At 46.6% G+C, this 18,836-nt stretch overlaps 1 protein-coding gene across 1 annotated transcript in view; it reads right to left on the bottom strand.

The window, feature by feature from the left end:
- Positions 1-5,986, bottom strand: part of ALMS1 (ALMS1 centrosome and basal body associated protein) — a 53,287-nt gene extending 47,301 nt beyond the window's left edge. Inside the window, exons 1-2 of the mRNA XM_081960336.1 lie at positions 5,740-5,986; positions 505-639 (exon numbers count right to left, since the gene is read on the bottom strand). Of these exons, the coding sequence (XP_081816462.1) occupies positions 505-639; positions 5,740-5,775 (171 nt within the window). The 5' untranslated portion in view covers positions 5,776-5,986. The remainder of the gene's footprint in view (positions 1-504; positions 640-5,739) is intronic.
- Between the last annotated feature and the right edge of the window lie 12,850 nt (positions 5,987-18,836).

Below are 18,836 nucleotides of genomic sequence, written 5' to 3'. Positions count from 1 at the left end.
CACTTGGCCTTATCTTGGGGGAGGTCTTGTTATTTTCGAAGTGCAGGAGGCGGCGAGCGTGGTCACCTCGTGGCTGCTGATGTGTTGCAATATTTTTGGGGAGGGATTATTTTAGCCCGTGCGTTCCAAAGCCCAATTGGGCTTATTATCCGGGGAGGGCTTATTTTGGGGGAAACAGGGTAGTGTAGCTCAAATAGTACATCTGTGGTTAAGGGTTAAGTGAGTTTTGCCCCATTTTACGACTTTTCTTGCCAAAGCTGTTAAGTGAATCACTTGCAGTTGATAAGTTGGCATCCTGGTTGTTAAGCAAATCGGCCATTTGCATTGACGTTGCAGCTGAATTTGGATCATGTGACCACGGGGATGCTGCAAAGGTGTCACAATATGCTCATAAGTCGCATCTTTCGGTGGTGTTGTAACTTGGAACGGACTGTCGTAAGTCGAAGACTCCCTGTATTCCAACCGTATGCCAGGAAACGAAAGCGTTGAGCATCTCACACGTACCTGAGCCATGAGAGACCTCTGCCTAATTGCTTCTCCCAAGGACACCCCGCTGGCATTTGAGATTTGGGTCCCGCTGCTACTTTGGCTCAGGAGCTCCTCTTTCAATCTGGGGTGCAGTGGCGTCGTTGCGATCGGCTGAAACACACAAAACCGTCTTAAAAGGAACCCTGCGTATCATCATCATCATTTAACGCCCCCATAATCCCTTGCGGCGTGCAGTCTGGCCAACTGAACGGAGCTAGCGGAGTTTTTTTACTGGCCGGATGCCCTTCCCTGTCGCCAGTGCAGAGTTTTGTTCAGCAGATATATTCTCAGTGTGCCCAGAGAAATAAATATCTGCCTCTACCCAGGATTGAACTCATGGCCTCCTGATTGTGAGGCGAGAGCTCCACCTCTCGGCCACCGCACCACTCACAAAATGAATCCTGCGTATATCAAGCTTTAATCTGTTCCAGGACATTTTAAGGCATATTTTTAAGATCAAGCAATCCTCGATTTATAACCCCAATTGGATCCAGAGTTCTGTCCACACAATCAAGAATCCAATTCCTTATTTTTAAATATGCATATACAGGATAGTGTAGTTGTGCCGGAAGAGAGGCTGTGGGGGAGAGAAATGGCACTGGATGAAATTCCAATGTATATGAGGAGACTATGGACACCTGACAGTCAGAAAATGGATTTCAGTGGGCAGCATCCTGGCACATGTTAGTGACAAAATGTGCAATATGTTCTATTTCTGAACAGTGACACAAAATGCTCAGTATATATGCACATGGGAGTGTGCATGTGTATTTCAAGCTATATTTTTATGCACGTGGCCGGGTTCAGGTTCCAAGCGAAGTAAGATATATATATATCTACGAAAGAGGAATACGTTACAAATTCTGGGTTAGAAAGCTCCCTACTCGTCCACTCTCTATCCCTGTCTATTTCCTAAAAAGTTTTTATTTTTTTAAAGATGAACATTTTCTCTTTCCATAAACAGTGTGTCGTCTGGGTTCAAATATCTCATCAAGATTTACAACATCATTCACGTTGATATTAATTCTCTAGTCTTAGAATTACAGTATTTTAAACAATTGAATATAGTGAACCTGTTCGTTTTTCCCGCTTAACGCATTCTTCTAATAAAAATGTAATAACAACATTAAGCATAATAATCCTCATCATATCAACAATTATCATATTGTTTACATTTCTATCTTAATGCATTTTCTACTCTTCTTTAAACTCCTTCTTTTATTTCCAACTTCTCTAAGCATTGATAAAATAATTCCCATAGCATACAATATTCAGCTTGTTCTTTCTCCTTCGTTGCCAGCGTTAATCTGTTCATTTCTCCACATTTCTAATATTTCCCTAATCACCTTCTCATCAATAGGGATCTCTGCACTTTTCCAATGTTGTGCAGATACAATTCTAGCTTTGGTTAATACGTGAATAATTAAATATGTGTACTCTTTACTGTAAGTTTCAGGTACGATCCCCAGGAGAAATATTGCTGGTTTTAAATCAATGGGCTGCACTCTCTCGCCACTTCTACAATATACTTTCAAATAAACTGATTTTCGGGAAAGAGACCAAGATCAAAGTAAAGCCCGTTTCTTCTCTCCAGCTAGCAGCTGCCTCCAGTTGTGGCACAGAGCAAAACTACTACAAGCGAAATCAATAAGTCAATAAGTCATCCTTTGGTCCTTGCAAGGGGTCTGAAGTCGTCGTGCAAATTCCATGAAAAACAAGAGAAGAAATGAGGATTGTTGGAAGAGGAAAAGGATTCGGAAGCAGAATTCGGTCAACATCAGACAGTTCTTTAAAACAGGAAATGCTCCTTTCATCTCGGTCTTTTTAATCCTCTCTTGCTTTTGTATCTTCATGTGACAATTCAATACGGGCAGTCCTCACTTTACGACGAATCGCTTCGAGATCAAAGTTACAACACATACTCCCTCCCCAAAAGGTACTTGTTTATTTGCACCCCACTTATATTACTTTTACAATTACAGTAACTCAAGGTAGCAAACGTATCCAGCGCACCTTCCTTCTCCCATTTCCCCCCCAACAACAACCCTGTGAGGTGGGGTAGGCTGAGAGAGAGGGGGACTGGCCCAAGGTTACCCAGCTGGCTTTCGTGCCTAAGGTGGAACTAGAATTCATTTTCTCCTGGTGATTGGCCCAAGGTCATCCAACCAGCTTTCATGTCTAAGGCGGGACTAGTACTCACCATCACCTGATGATCGGCCCAGTCACTCAGTCGGCTCTTATGCCTAAGGCGGGACTAGAACTCACTGTCTCCTGGAGATTGGCCCAAAGTCACCCAGCTGGCTTTCAAGCCTAAAGTGGGACTAGAACTCACGGTCTCCCAGTGATTGGCCCAAAGTCACCCAGTTGGCTTTCATACCTTAGTCTGGACTAGAACTCACCGTCTCCTGGTGATGGGCCCAGTCACCCAGGCAGCTTTTCTGCCTAAGGCAGAACTAGAATACATCAACACCCAGTTTCTAGCCCGGTATCTTAACCATTAGACCAAACTGGCTCTCGCTTATGATCCTATTTTTAAGTTCTGACAAGGCCACCCTACGGTCATGTGACCGCATTTTGGACATTCAGCAAAGCACCTGCAATTATGTCCGTTTACAGCAACCCACAGTCACATGTTCGTGAGTTACGATGTAAACCCTGGGGGGGGGGGAAACACCCCATTGCAAACCATGACTGCGGGGTTCTCTTAATGACCTCTGCGTTTGCTTAATGACTGCAGCAACAACAACAACAAAAGTCATACAACTAGCTCTGGTCATGGGATGAGCCATTTTAAGACCATCGCAACTTACAAGGAATCTCTTCCTGCCTCTACTGACCCTGTGTCGAAAGGACAGGCAGGCAGTCCTCAACGTACGACCAGTAATTGAGTTTGGCGATGATGGTCACAAGTTGAGGACTACCTGTATTTTGTTCTGACACGGGATCGGTGGAGGCAGGAAGAGAACAACGTGGTATGCGCAGTTCAATGCAGTGAGCTATCTGCGGGGAAACATTGGGGAAACAAAACATCCACTTCACAGCCGCATGGCACAGCACTGGAGAACAAACCCAGCAGGAGGAGAGTCTGCATTGGGAAGACAAAGGCTGCTCTTTTGAAGACAACAAAGTCCACATTTTGGACAGAGAGGACTGCTGGTTTGAAAGAGGGGTCAAAGAGGCCATCTAGGCCCGAATTGACCAGCCCTTTCTCAACAGAAGGGGAGGGATACAACATTATCTATTTCCTGTCTACAACAGTTCAGCAATTCCAAGCCAAGCCGCACATGGGAATTTATCTTGGCGCCTACTACAACGTCCCTCACCAGAAACACGTGTGAAGTATGGACACGTGAACGTGGCAAGGCCAGAGAGCTGCAGAGCCCCCCCCTCCCTTTCGCTTCTTCTGTGGCTGCTGTCATTAAGATGAGGACCTTTTCGGAGATTTTAGCCCACTTCATCTCAGCCCATTTCAGAAATTATCACATCACGTTATACTCCCCCCCACACACACACACAGGTAGGAAGTGCTCATGCTTAACTGAAAACACCAAGTGTCACCTTTTGTTAGGTATGATATGCACACGGATCTCTCACACACTCTCTCTCTCACACTCACACACACAACCCAGGGGAAAAGAAAGATTGCAAAGTCCTGCATCAAATCTGTAGGCAATGTGGATTTCATCCGGTTTCAGGTTAAATGAACATATGAAGCATAAAAGAGTACATAGGTAGCCCTTGATTTATGAGTTTGTTTAGTGACCACTCAAAGTTACAACGGCACTGGAAAAAGTGACTTAGGACCGGCTCAGGAATTCTGGGAGTTGAAGTCCACAAGCCATTAAAGGGCCAACTTTCCCCACTTCTGCGGATGGGTTCAAAGGAATCCTCATGGTAGAGCAGGGGTGTCCAAACTTGGGAACTTTAAGACTTGTGGACTTCAACTCCCAGAATTCCCCAGCCAGCATGGCTGGCTGGGGAATTCTGCGAGTTGAAGTCCACAAGTCTTAAAGTTCCCAAGTTTGGACACCCCTGTGGTAGAGCCTAGCACACTAATACAAGTATCTAGTTCCTTTGAGGTTTGGCCCAACCTTCATAAAGCTGCAAGGGATCAAAGTTAAATTTTTATTAGCTTGTATAGATAATCCTCGACTTACAACAGTTCTTTTAGTGACGCATGCCACAGGTTCGCCACCACGGCGGTAACTGGTTTTTTTACACTTGAAGATCGGCTGTGTGTAATCAACATACATTCATGCTTAATCAATCAATCAAAAGCTGTTGTGATTATTGACATAATAATTGACACCCCAAGCATAAGGAAAAGGTAAAAGTTCCCCTCGCACATCTGTGCTAGACGTTCCCGACTCTAGGGGGCGGTGCTCATCTCCATTGCAAAGCCAAAGAGCCAGCGCTGTCCAAAGACTGACTTCACCAATGTTTCACTTAGCAACAGAAATTCTGGGCTCCATTATGGTCGTAAATCGAGGGCTACCTGGATATCTTCAAGCTTAGTTCAGCCTCTCAGCTTGATCTCAAGAGACATTCACTGATTCAGTAAATGTACAGGTAAGTCCTCGACTTACAACCACAATTAAGTCCAGAACGTCTATTGAAGTGAGTTTTGCTCCATTTTACGACCTGTCTTGCCCAAGTTAAGTTACTGCAGCAGATATAACTTTAGCAACCCCGTTGTTAAGCGAATCTGGCTATCCCCATTGCTTGTCCCAGGTGGTCATCAAAGGGGATTCACATGACCCCAGGACACCGTGAGCGTCATAACTACGAGTCAGCCGCCGAGCATCCAAATCCGGTGATTCACTTAGCAACAACGTTCCTCATTTAACAACTGCGGGGATTCACTTAACAACTGTTGCAAAAAAAAAAACCTGAAAAGTCGTCAAACCTGGCCAAGAAAAGCCCCTTAAGCAATGTCTCACTTAGCAACATATATCTGGGCTCCATTACGGTCGTAAGTCGAGGACTCCCTGTAATTGAAGCGCGGGGGGGGGGAGGTTTTCTTCCATGGAAAGGGGGGGAGTCAAATGGGGGGGATTTAAACTTTTTCAATGCCAAATTGTCCTTGGAAAGTGGGGGAAGAAGGGCTTGAATGGGGTCCCCAAGTCAAGAGGAGAAATGTGGGGAGGGGGCTGGAGACCAAAGACCCCCCCCCGACCCCTCAGACCCCCGAGCAACTCCCCTCCTACTCACAGGCACCTGGCTGCTCCCCTGAGGAGGCGCTTCCATGGTTTCGGGATGCCGGGGGAGGGGAAGAAAAGACGACCGGGGGGGGGAGGACCGCGAGACGAGGGAGCCCCACGCGCCCCTCACTCGGCGTCCGGAGGAGACTCTATGTGCGCATGCGCCAGCTGCCTGGTTGTTAGGGACTCGCTCTAAGGAGAGGAGGCGGGGCTCGCCGCGGCTCCTCCCTCCCCGCGGCGCTCGCGCCTTCCGACCGTTGGGGACGGGGGTGGAGCCAAAAATCAACGCGGCTTCCTCCGGAGGACCAATCGGCTCAAAAGGCAAAGGGGCGGCCCGCCTCCGGTTTTGATTGGGCGAGGAGCTTCAAGGGATGAGTTGGGGAGGGGGGAAGGCGCGCGCGGAGGTGGGAGGTTTTGTCTGCGTGAGGAGGCGGCGCTTCTCACTTTCCGCCCACTTTGGCTCATCTCCCGCGGAGGGAGGGAAGGAGAGAGGCGGAAGGGTTGAAAGAAAAAAAAAAGACCCGGATGAAAGCCGCTCTTCCATCCTCTCCTTCCCCCTCCCCCCGCCGGTTAGGAATGACTGCGCCTAGCTTTGGAGGTTCCATTGAGGCCCTTCTGTTTTCTCCCTTACTTATTTCCCCTTATTTATTTTACATAGCGTATCCCTGATATACCAATGTGAGTTTAAATAAAGCATTAGCGAACACACAGACATTATGTATGCTTTATTTAAGCTCACATTGGTATATCTGTGTGTGTGTGTGTGTGTGTGTGTGTGTGTGTGTAGAAGGGAGAGGGGTTTGTACAGAGGAGAAGGAGGAGAACTGTGGAGTCCTTGGTGTTCTCTGACCTTGCTTGTTTTCTTGCAGACGTTTCATGACCCCACTAGGTACCATCATCAGTGTTAAAAGTGAAGGGGACAGAGAGCAAACCTCCATCCCTTCTACAACTGATGATGTTGCCTAGTTGGGTAATGAAACATCTGCAAGAAAACTACCAAGCTCAGAGAGCACCAAGGACAACACAGCTGCCTCCTCCTCGTTCCTGCATACTCCACTCCCTCCCTCCATTTCTCCCTTCCTTCCCTCCTTCCTTCCCTCCTCCCAGCAAACCCTACTCCCTTCTACCACTGATGAAGTTACCGAGTTGGGTCATGAAACGTCCTCAAGAAAACAACCAAGCTCAAGCTGGAATAGTTTATGGGATCTGGTCCAGCAAAGCCCGCCTTTATAGATATATATATTTTAAGCCAGGATATAAATCAACTTCACTTAAGACATGGCAGCTGGCTGGGGAATTCTGGGAGTTGAAGTCCACAAGTCTTAAAGTTGCCAAGTTTGGACACCCCTGCTGTAAAGCAACAACAAGACGAAAAGAGCCAGTTTGGTGGTGTGGTTGGCACCAGGCTAGACACTGGGAGATTTGGGAGTTCTAGTGCTGTTTTAAGCATAAAGCCAGCTGAGAGATCTTGGGCCAGCCCAAATCTCGTAGCTCTCAGAAACAGGCAATAACAACTCACTTCTCCCCCTCCCACAAAAAAAAACCCCTGCCATAAAAAAAAAAAACCTGCCATGTCCTGGAGCCAAGACTGACAGGAAGGCAGATTTTTAAAAAGCCACAAAAATATACTGCATTATATCAGGCGCGTACAATCTGTCGCCCCTGTAGGAAGTTAAAACCCGCCCTTCTCAATATCCTGGGAAATATTGAAAAGGCAGAATATTATATTTCCCTGGATCAGAAATGGGAGAAACATGTTTTTAGGCAGGAAGCAGGCTCACTTTTCATAGCTACCCCCACCTTTGTCAATGGGCCATTAAAAGGCCGGAGCTGGTCTACTCTACATAACAGAGGTAGGATTGGCCTTCTATAGAAACTCACCACATGGCATCTGGGAACTCAGCCAAGCTTGGGACTCAAAAGACACACATCCTACAAAGTTAGCTAAGACCTCCCCCCCGCCCCCGGGAGTCTGACAACCCATCAGAATGCATTTCTTACACAGGAACAGGAAACAGAGAGGTGTGGGCCGAACAGAGAGTATAAAAAAACTCAGAAATTCTCAGCAAGCCCCCTTTCCCCCCCTCTTTTCTCTTCTTCACCCAACATCTGGAAGCCTGGGATCCCCCTTTTCTGTTCAGGAAACGTGGTCCTATCCACCTTTAAACCATCTTTCCAAGCAGCCTCCGTGTTTCCAGTGTCTTTTTTTCCCCACTTGGAGCTGAACCCAGAAAGACGTTTCTTCCAACACCCCGATTGCTAGTAATGGAGCCCAACGAAATGAAATAAAAATGTGGGGCAAAAAAATAAAGTCATTTAGGGGCATTAACTGTATTATATTAATCCGGGATGATATAAGGACTCCTTGGGCAGGGGGTTGAGCTAGAAGACCTCTGAGGTCCCTTCCAGCCCTTATTGGGATCCTGTACACAGCTGGTCCTTGATGTATAACCGCAATTCATCCCAAAGGTTCCGACGCTAAGCAAGACAATGGTTAAGAACACACTTACTCGGGGAATCTGGCTTCCCCATTGACTTTGCTTCTCCAAAGGTCGCAAAAGGGGATCTCGTGACAGTGCGGCTGTCGTAAGTATGAGTCGGCTGCCAAGCGTCTGAATTTTGACCACGGGGATGCTGCAACGGTCATTAAGTGTGAAAACTGGTCAGGCGTCACTTTTTTCAGTGCCGTTGTGACTTTGAACGGTCACTAAACCTAGTTCGCCTGGTACGTCAGTTGCGCCCCTTCCTGGATCAGGATGCTCTGTGCACAGTCACTCATGCCCTCGTCCTTTCTCGCCTGGACTACTGCAATGCTCTCTACATGGGGCTGCCCTTGAAGAGCACCCGGAGGCTTCAGCTGGTCCAGAATGCGGCCGTGCGGGTTGTCATGGGGGTACCTAGGTGCTCCCATGTTACACCCCTTTTAGGCGGCCTGCACTGGTTGTTTTCCGGGTGAGATTCAAGGTATTAATTATGACCTTTAAAGCGCTCCATGGCTTAGGCCCAGGGTACCTGCGAGACCACCTACTGCCACCAGTAGCCTCCCACTGTCCAGTACGATCCCACAGAGTTGGCCTCCTCAGGGTGCCGTCAGCCAGACAGTGTCGGCTGGTGACCCCCAGGGGGAGAGCCTTCTCTGTGGGAGCGCCTTCCCTCTGGAATGAGCTGCCCCGGGAGCTTCACATAATCCCCGACCTCCGGTCCTTCCGACGCGCCCTAAAAAGTTGGCTTTTCCAGCAAGCCGGCCTGGCCTGTTAATTTTAACTCATTTTTAAATGTATTGTCTTATAAATTCGGTTGTTTTTTTGGATATGTATATAATTTTTTAACTTTGGGATGTGTGTTTTTTTAATGTTGTACGCTGCCCTGAGTCCTTTTGGAGAACGGCGGCATATAAATCCAAATAAACAAACAACAAACAAACAACAAACAAACACTAAACAAACGGTCATAAGTCGAGGACGGTCTGTGTTCTAAGCCTGCTTTGATAGCATTGGAGTAAAGACTCCCAGGAATGTTTCTATCCTAGAACATGAGCAGAGTTGGAAGGGACCTGAGAGGTCATCTAGTCCAGCCCCTTGCTCTAGGCCTATAATCCTCCAACTCTGATCCGTAATTACGGGTAGTCCTCGAGTTACAACCACAACTGAGCCCCAAATTTATGTTGCTAACCGAAACGTGCATTTTGCCCTGTTTTACTACTTTTTTGGCCAAAGTCGTTAAGTGAACCATTAACGTTTGTTGAGTTAGTCACCCGGTTGTTAAGTGAATCCAGCTTCCACTCGTCCGAAGGTTGCTAAAGGGCCCCATCATAAATATGAAGCAGTTGCCAAGCGGTCGAATTTGGATCGTGTGAGCATGGGGAGGCTGCAAAGGTCATCATAGAAAAACGCTCCTAACTCACGTTTTTCTGTGCCGTTTCAACTTTCAACGGTCACTAAACGAACTGTCGTACGTCAGGGACTCCCTGTATTTAGTCGGCCATTTTTGTTGCAATGAGGGTTTCCTGGCGGGGCTGAAGCACTTTTTCTTCCTGCCTAAAACGAACTTACAACTTAGCCTGACTTTATTGTCACTTCGAATGTACCGTAATCGGCGTACATTAAAACGAAGTTTCGTTGCGTACATCTCTCAAAAGGATCACACACGCCCCTCCGATAAACACCTCATAAACGCGACAAAATAAATCAACAAATAGAAAAATGATGCACATGCCCACATATATGATATGACACAGAGAAACAACACGGTCTAGTTCGGAGATATAAATGTTTATGGCGAGAAAAACGAATCTTGCGAGTTCTACCAGACGAATGGCACAAGGGAACAAAGCTCTTCCAGAATCCTGCTAGAAATACTTTGAAACCTCCCCCCAGAAGGGAGCAACAGAAAGAGGTTGTAAAGTGTGTGTGTGTGTCTAACAATGTTTTCAGCTCTAAACATATAGAGCTTACAAGCAGTATCCTGAATAATGGGAAGTGAGCTTCCTATGATCTTGGTTGTCCTCACCACTCTCTGTAGGGACTTTCTATCTGAGTTGCTGCTGCTTCCACCAAACCAAAGCAGGATGCCGTTTGTTAAGACGCTCTCAAGGATACCTCTGTAAAAAGGGGCCAGGGTAGAAGGAGAAAAAGGGTGCTCTCCTCATCCAACGCAGGAAATGCAGACGTCACCGCCTTCAGCGCTCCAACGACATTCCCCCCCTCCCCCAAAAAGAGTCAAGATCCATAACACAGAATAAACTGAACTTTCCGGTTCCTTTCAAGAGTGTTAGATTGCCGTCTTCGTTGTGGAAACCATTGCTGATTTTTTTTTAATTTAAAAAAATGTTGGGTTTTTTTGAGAAAGAAGGGGGGAAAAACAGCCTGTTTCGTAACAGGAGCCGAACAGACGAGATTCAGAAATTAATTGCATGACTAAGGCGCTCATAATCCATTTTGCCTTGGTGGATCTCCAGGAAAAACAAATCTGGAGAATCTGGGGGAAAAAATATATTGCGGGGGAGGGGGGGGGGAAATAAAACTCTATCCCCATGATGGCAAATCTATGGCACCCATGCCATGCTATGCTATCATCCTATCCTATCCTATCCAGGGGTGAGATTCAACCAGTTCAGGCCGGTTCAGGCGAAGCGGATGTTAATTTTAATATGGTTCGCTGAACCAGTTGTTCGCACGACCGGCTGGCTTCGTCCCACTCTGCCCCACCCTGCCCAGGAGTCTCCACACCAGTGGTGGGTTGCAGGCAGTGCGCTCCGGTACGGGGGTACCGGAGCCTGCCCAGAGCACCGGAGCCCGTTCCGTTCCGGTGCTCTGGAGAGCCCACTCGCCCGCCCAAACTCCTTACCGGTCTTTTAAGTCTTCGGCGCTACCGTGCAAGTGCATGGCACATACAGCGCGTCCATGAGGAAGCCACTGGGCCCGTTCCAGTACGGTTGGAACAGGATCCGGAACCACTGCTCCCCGCAGCCTATTTTGGATGCCAGGGCCCGCACGGAGGCTCTGGGAGGGTGAAAAACTGGCATACCGGAAGTCCGGGAACATCTGGAAGGCCTCCAGAGCCCAGAGAAGGCCGTTTTCGCCCACATGGGGGTTCAAAGAAAACCCCCAGAGCCTGGGGAGGGTGAAAACATGCCCCCCCACCCCACTGCCATGGTGCAGGAAGCTGAGTAGGCCATGCCCCATGGCCATGCCCACTCAGCAACTGGGCAGAGAACCGGTAGCTAAAATATCTCAATCCCACCCGTGATCCTATCCTACTTCTATCCTGTTGTAAGTCAATGGCTACCTCTAATCCATCCCACCTGCATCTCTTCAGGGCAGGACAGGGCGGGAGATTTCTGGTGCCATCCAGAACATGATCCCAATGAAGAAAACGAGGCTGGGGATATATATATTTGCCCGTTATGCAATCCCTGTTTGCTCGTGGCAGCGTGTTGGCAAGAGACTATTTTAAAATCTTGCCATGTGACGGCATTGCTGGAGAACGGGGGGGGGGGGAGAATATCAGAGAGGGATTCAGTCCGATTCAGTGAATTGGCGGTTATAAAATCAGCCGCTTGGCAGCTTCGAACACGTTGCCCTTTTCTTGTGTGGGCTGGGCATAAAAATAAAGAGAGAGATCTGTGGTATAATGAGGGTGAGGGAGGGCTGCTCTGCTCCCAGGAGCGGACTGGGAGAAATGGGAATCCCGGCCCCTTGCAAAAAAAAACAAACCCCACTTTGCATCAGCTTGCAAAAAAAAAAAGGCCGTTCCAAGTTACAATGGCACGGTCGACAGGAAAGCCACAATTCGCATCCCCGACCACGTCGCTTGCTCAGTGATTGCAGGGATTTTCTTCCCAGGGTAAAAAACGGAGTTCCGACTCCCTGAGCAAATGTCTCGCTTAGCAACAGAAAAGTTGGGCTCTGTCGTGGTCGTAAGTCGAGGACAACCTGGAAAATCTCTGAATTTTTTTGTTGTTGTTTGTTTTGCTCATCCATCCTGACCTGTGGCTTCCCCACGACACCAGTGGTGGGATTCACATTTTTTTACTACAGGTTCTGTGGGCGTGGCTTGGTGGGCGTGGCTTTGCAGGGGAAGGATGCTGCAAAATCTCCATTCCCTCCCCACTCCAGGGGAAGGATACTGCAAAATCTCCATTTCCACTCCAGGGGAAGGATACTGCAAAATCCCCATTCCCTCCCCACTCCAGGGGAAGGATACTGCAAAATCCCCATTCCCTCCCCACTCCAGGGGAAGGATGCTGTAAAATCTCCATTTCCACTCCAGGGGAAGGATACTGCAAAATCTCCATTCCCTCCCCACTCCAGGGGAAGGATGCTGCAAAATCTCCATTCCCTCCCACTCCAGGGGAAGGATACTGCAAAATCCCCATTCCCTCCCACTCCAGGGGAAGGATACTGCAAAATCTCCATTCCCTCCCCACTCCAGGGGAAGGATACTGCAAAATCCCCATTCCCTCCCCACTCCAGGGGAAGGATGCTGTAAAATCTCCATTTCCACTCCAGGGGAAGGATACTGCAAAATCCCCATTCCCTCCCCACTCCAGGGGAAGGATACTGCAAAATCTCCATTCCCTCCCCACCCCAGGGGAAGGATACTGCAAAATCCCCATTCCCTCCCCACTCCAGGGGAAGGATACTGCAAAATCTCCATTCCCTCCCCACTCCAGGGGAAGGATGCTGCAAAATCTCCATTCCCTCCCCACTCCAGGGGAAGGATACTGCAAAATCTCCATTCCCTCCCCACTCCAGGGGAAGGATGCTGCAAAATCTCCATTCCCTCCCCACTCCAGGGGAAGGATACTGCAAAATCCCCATTCCCTCCCCACTCCAGGGGAAGGATGCTGCAAAATCCCCATTCCCTCCCGAACCCACTAACCTGCTTTCCAGCTCTGTTCTCCTGTTCAGGGAAACAAAAGAAGACCCACCTGATAAGCTGGGAGGCAGCAAAGAGATCGATTGGGTGCCCCAGTCTTATAGGCTAGGCCTCCTTGAAGCCGCCTGGAAGCAAAAGTGGGCTGCGAGGAGGATGTGCCACGCTCCCCCGTGCCCCGTTTTGGGCCTAGTGGGCCTCCCTGCCCTTACCTGGGAGCCAAAATGCTGCCCGTGGGGGCTCCCGGAAGGGGTGAGACGGACCAGGCCAGCCAGAGGTTCTCCAAACTATTGAAAATTTCCGCTACCGGTTTTCCAGAACCGGTCAGAACCGGCTGAATGCCACCTCTACACCGCACATCCCGATCCATATCATACAAATGTTTCCCCCCCCCCCCCCCGCGCCTGTCCTCAGCTGCTGATGCTCCCAGGGGCTGTTTGACCCCCTTCCCTCTTGTGGTTCTTCCAGTTAAATCCCACCGGTGTTTGTCAACATTGTGTAACTGTCACCTTCGCTCCGCAGAAGGAGAATCGTCCAGGGTCCCTGTGACTCAGCCAAAGGCAGACAAGGGTCTCGCCGTATTCTTTTAGTCATACCTCCCATTTTCTGGTTCATCACAAGTTGTTCAAAGTTGTTAAACGCACACAAGACAAAGGAAACCACGGTGTTTACTGAGGCTTTTTGGCAAGAGGAATATTGTGCATAATTGCCGAAGAATTGGGGAATCAGGAGCGCCTGACGCAGAACGTGGAATGGAGACGGTGGAGTCAATTCTTCGCCTCTGCACTTCCCTTCCAAATCTTTGTCTCTCTCTCTCTCTCTCTCTCTCTCTCTCTCTCTCTCTCTCTCTCTCTCTCTCTCTCTCTCTTTCTAAATAAATAAATAAATAAATAAATAAATAAATAAATAAATAAATAAATAAATAAATAAATAAATAAATAAATGTTCCTTCCTGGCTAGACAAGCAGACCTTCATCAGAAAGAAAGGGGGTAAAAATCGATAAAAAATAAAATCAGAGAAGGCATCTTTCTTCTTTCTTCTTTCCCTTTTCGTTTTAGGATGGGGAATTCTCTTTTTTTAAAAAACAGTTTTTTTTATTACGTATTTCAACTTCTTTTATAAACCAAGTGTTGTCCAGTTTTTTCCCCCTTTCCATCTTCTGCTTTGCATAGTTCATTTTACATCCTATTTCCATTTCACATTTCAGTCATCTTATTTCCTTTCCATATTGTCCAGCTTAACTTTAATTTCTTCTTACTATATAAACAATAGGCAGTGGGCAGCAGCTGCCAAAAAAGCCAACACAGTCCTAGGCTGCATCAACAGAGGGATAGAATCAAGATCACGTGAAGGGTTAATACCACTTTATAAGGCCTTGGTAAGGCCACACTTGGAATACGGCATTCAGTTCTGATCACTACGATGTAGAAAAGATGTGGAGACTCTAGAAAGAGTGCAGAGAAGAGCAAGAAAGAGGATTAGGGGACTGGAGACTAAAACATATGAAGAACGGTTGCAGGAACTGGGTATGTCTAGTTTAGTAGAAAGAAGGGGAGACATGATAGCAGTCTTCCAATATCTCAGGGGTTGCCACAAAGAAGAGGGAGTCAAACTATTCTCGAAAGCACCCGAGAGTAGAACAAGAAGCAATGGGTGGAAACTAATCAAGGAGAGAAGCAACTTAGAACTGAGGAGAAACTTCCTGACAGTTAGAACAATTAATCAGAGGAACAGAAGTTGCCTCCAGAAGTTGTGAATGTCCCAACACTGGAAGTCTTTAAGAAGATGTTGGATAGCCATTTGTCTGAAACGGTATAGGGTTTCCTGTCTAGGCAGGGGGTTGGACTAGAAGACCTCCAAGGTCCCTTCCAACTCTGCTATTGTATTGTATTGTAATATCATTTTTGCCTCTCCAATTAAATCAAATTCAACACATCATTTCCATCTATTATTCTGTTTTACTATCAGTAACATATATCCTCAAGTTTAATTTTATATAGTTAAACCTTTCACTTAATTAATTTCCACAATTAATAGGATTAATCTATTTCCCCCACATCCTATTGCCTATATATACCATTGGCTATATTTACCAAACTTCATTCTATTCTACTACTAAATCTTTTCCCTTCTTTTCTCCTTTCTGGGGAATTCTCGAGTTATGAACGGTCGCTCAGCAAACAGTCAAAGTTACAACAGCATAGGGGGAAAAAAGCGACTGACAGCCAGTCCTCAAACTTGGGACCGCCAGTCCTTACAGTCCCGTGGTCAAAATTCAGGCCTTGATAACAAAGCGATTAAAATGGATTTAAGACATTGGCAACATCCTGTAAAATCTCTGTTTGCAACCTTGGCAGCTGGTTTCCAACTAAGCAAAGTCATTGAGGGGAAGGCAAATTCGTTCCACGGCTGCGTAATCCACTTAACAACTGCTGTGATTATCTTAACAACGGGGGCAAAGAAGGTTGAAAGAAAACTGGGCAATTCGGCATTCAGTTCTGGTTGCCACGATGTAAAAAGATGTGGAGACTCTAGAAAGAGTGCAGAGAAGAGCAACAAAGAGGATTAGGGGACTGGAGGCCAAAACATATGAAGAACGGTTGCAGGAACTGGGTATGTTTAGTTTAATGAAAAGAAGGATTAGGGGAGACATGATAGCAGTCTTCCAATATCTCAGGGGTTGCCACAAAGAAGAGGGAGTCAAACTATTCTCCAAGGCACCTTGAGGGTAGAACAAGAAGCAATGGGTGGAAACTAATCAAGGAGAGAAGCAACTTAGAACTAAGGAGACAGTTAGAACAATTAATCAGTGGAACAACTTCCCACCAAAAGTTGTGAATGCTCCAACACTGGAGGTTTTTTAAAGAAGAGATTGGACAAAAAAATTTCCACAATGGAGTAGGGTCTTCTGCTTGAGGAAAGGGTTGGATTGGAAGACCTCCAAGGTCCCTTCCAACTCTGTTGTTCTGCATCCTTGAGGAGCCAATCCCTGCCTGTCCTAACTCATTCACGCTCTTGAGAAGTTCTCATGGTTCCTTCAGGTCTTCTTTCCAGGATGAAGCCACCCAAGGCATCCGTCTTCAGCATCAACAGACCCAGGTTGTTTAGGTTGCTGACCAGCCGGAAGAGAAGAGAATTCTCCTCCTCTTGATTCAACTCTTGGTTTCTCTTCCAAAGTCATGACTCCACGCCAGATGTCCAGAAGCTACCAAGAGTGTTGGCCAGAACGTGTCAAGTTGATTGCCCCAGGCCGGTTGCTATAGGAACTCAACAGCATATTCTAGAATTTTTCCTGAAAAGAAAACCATAGCCCGGTCAGTTGGGCAGTTGCCTCGAAGGGTCAGCTCCACCGTCCTTTGAAAAGCAATATTGGGTGAGTTTCTTGGCAACAAACCAACCCTAAGTCATCGTTTGTCTTCCCATCCCCACGTTTGATGTTCTCTCAGGAGTGAAGGGGGAAGATCGACAGATACGCGAGATGTTTCATAGCTGGTCCAGGAGTTAAACTCCGAGGATGGACTTCTTTGTTAGGAAGCAAGGAAGAAGTCCATCTCCCCAAAGGTCTCCAGAGGTGTGCACACAAAAGTTGTTGCATCCCTAAAAAACACCTTCAAAGTCCTGGAATCCCAGCATTCTGAGTCCTATTTTGCTTTTTTTTTAAAAAAAATTGTGTAAAGGTAAAGGTTCCCCTTGCACATCTGCGCTAGTCATTCCCGACTCTAGGGGGCGTTGCTCCTCTCTCCGTTTCAAAGCCGAAGAGCCAGCGCTGTCCAAAGACGTCTCCGTGGTCTTGTGGCCGGCATGACTCAATGCCGAAGGCGCACAGAACGCTGTTCCCTTCCCACCAAAGGTGGTTCCTATTTTTCTACTTGCATTTTTTATGTGCTTTAGAACTGCTAGGTTGGCACTGGCAGAAGCTGGGACAAGTGATGGGAACTCACTCCATTACGCGCCACTAGGGATTCGATCCGCCAAACTGCCAACCTTTCTGATCGACAAGCTCAGCGTCTTAGCCACTGAGCCACCTTTAAAAAGTTTAAAGTGTGTAAAAATACACAAATATGGAGGTCAGCTTTGAGTGACCATTCACAGTTACAACTGCACTGAAAAAAGGATTGTTTTTCACACACTTATGTCCATTCCAAGCATCCCCAGAGTCTCGCCATCAAAATTCAGATGCTTGGCAGGGGGTTCATATTTATGACGGTCTGCTGTGTCCCCGGGGTCATGTGATTTCCCCCTTTGCGACCTTCTGACGAGCAGAGTCAAGGGGGAAGGCAGGTTTGCTTAACAACCGGGTTACCAGCTTGTCAGCTGCAGAGATTCACTTAAAAAACAGCTGCAAGAAAGGTCGTAAAATGGGGATAAACTTCCTTCACAAGTCTTATTTATTTATTTTAATGTTGTTTTTTAAAAAACAGATTTAAAACAGGGGATCCGAACTGCTTCCAACCTTAAAAATCTACAATATAAATCCCCACCACCATCTCTCAGCCCAACCCACCTGACAGGGTTGTTGTGGCGGGGAAAATAGGAGAAGGAAGATGGGCTGGATATGTCCACTGCCTTGAATTATTTGTAAAACAATTGAAACAAAAAGTATTTGTCTGTGTGCCTGTGTGTGTGTGTGTTAGAGATAGATAGATGGATGGATGGATAGATAGATAGATAGATAGATAGATAGATAGATAGATAGATAGATAGATAGATAGAGATAGATAGAGATAGAGATAGAGATGTAGATAGATAGATGGATGGACAGACGATAGATAGATTGATTATTTTAGGTTTTATTTGTTTATTTACATCCTGACTTTATTCACACACACACACACACACTCACACACGGGATAGATAGATGGATGGATGGATTGGTATAGATGTAGATAGAGATGGAGAGAGAGAGAGAGAGAGAGAGGGATGGATGGATGATAGATAGATAGATAGATAGATAGATAGATAGATAGATAGATGATAGATAGATGTATTGGTATAGATGTAGATGTAGATAGAGAGATGGATGGACAGACGATGGATGGATGGATGGATGGATGGATGGATGGATGGATGGATAGATAGAGAGATAGATAGATAGATAGATGTATTGGTATAGATGTAGATAGAGATAGAGATGTAGATAGATAGATGGATGGACGGACGATAGATAAATGGATGGATGGATAGATAGATAGACAGACAGACAGATGGAGATATATATAAATACATATACATAGATGATAGATGATAGATGGGTATCTATCTATCTATCTATCTATCTATCTATCTATCTTTATCTATCTATCTATCTATCTATCTATCTATCTATCTATCTATCTATCTTTATCTATCTATCTATCTCTCTTTCTCTCTATTTTTATCTATCTATCTGTCTGTCTGTCTGTCTGTCTCTATCTTTATCTATCTATCTGTGTCTGTCTGTCTGTCTGTCTCTCTATCTTTATCTCTCTCTGTCTCTCTCTCTCTATCTTTATCTCTCCCTCTCTCTCTGTCTCTCTCTCTCTATCTGTATCTATCTCTCTATCTTTATCTGCCTGCCTGCCTGCCTGCCTGCCTGCCTGCCTGCCTGCCTCTCTCTCTCTCTCTCTCTATCTATCTATCTATCTATCTATCTATCTATCTATCTATCTATCATCTATCTCTCTATCAAGATAAAACCCTCCCAGGTGAGCCTTGCACCTGGCCCATTTCCCAGTGCCAGAGCCGAGCAG

The sequence above is a fragment of the Natrix helvetica genome (assembly GCF_964273705.1).
Source record: "Natrix helvetica genome assembly, chromosome: 7".
In the NCBI taxonomy this organism is placed as follows: Eukaryota; Metazoa; Chordata; class Lepidosauria; order Squamata; family Natricidae; genus Natrix; species Natrix helvetica.
This window is presented reverse-complemented; position numbering and strand designations above follow the sequence as displayed.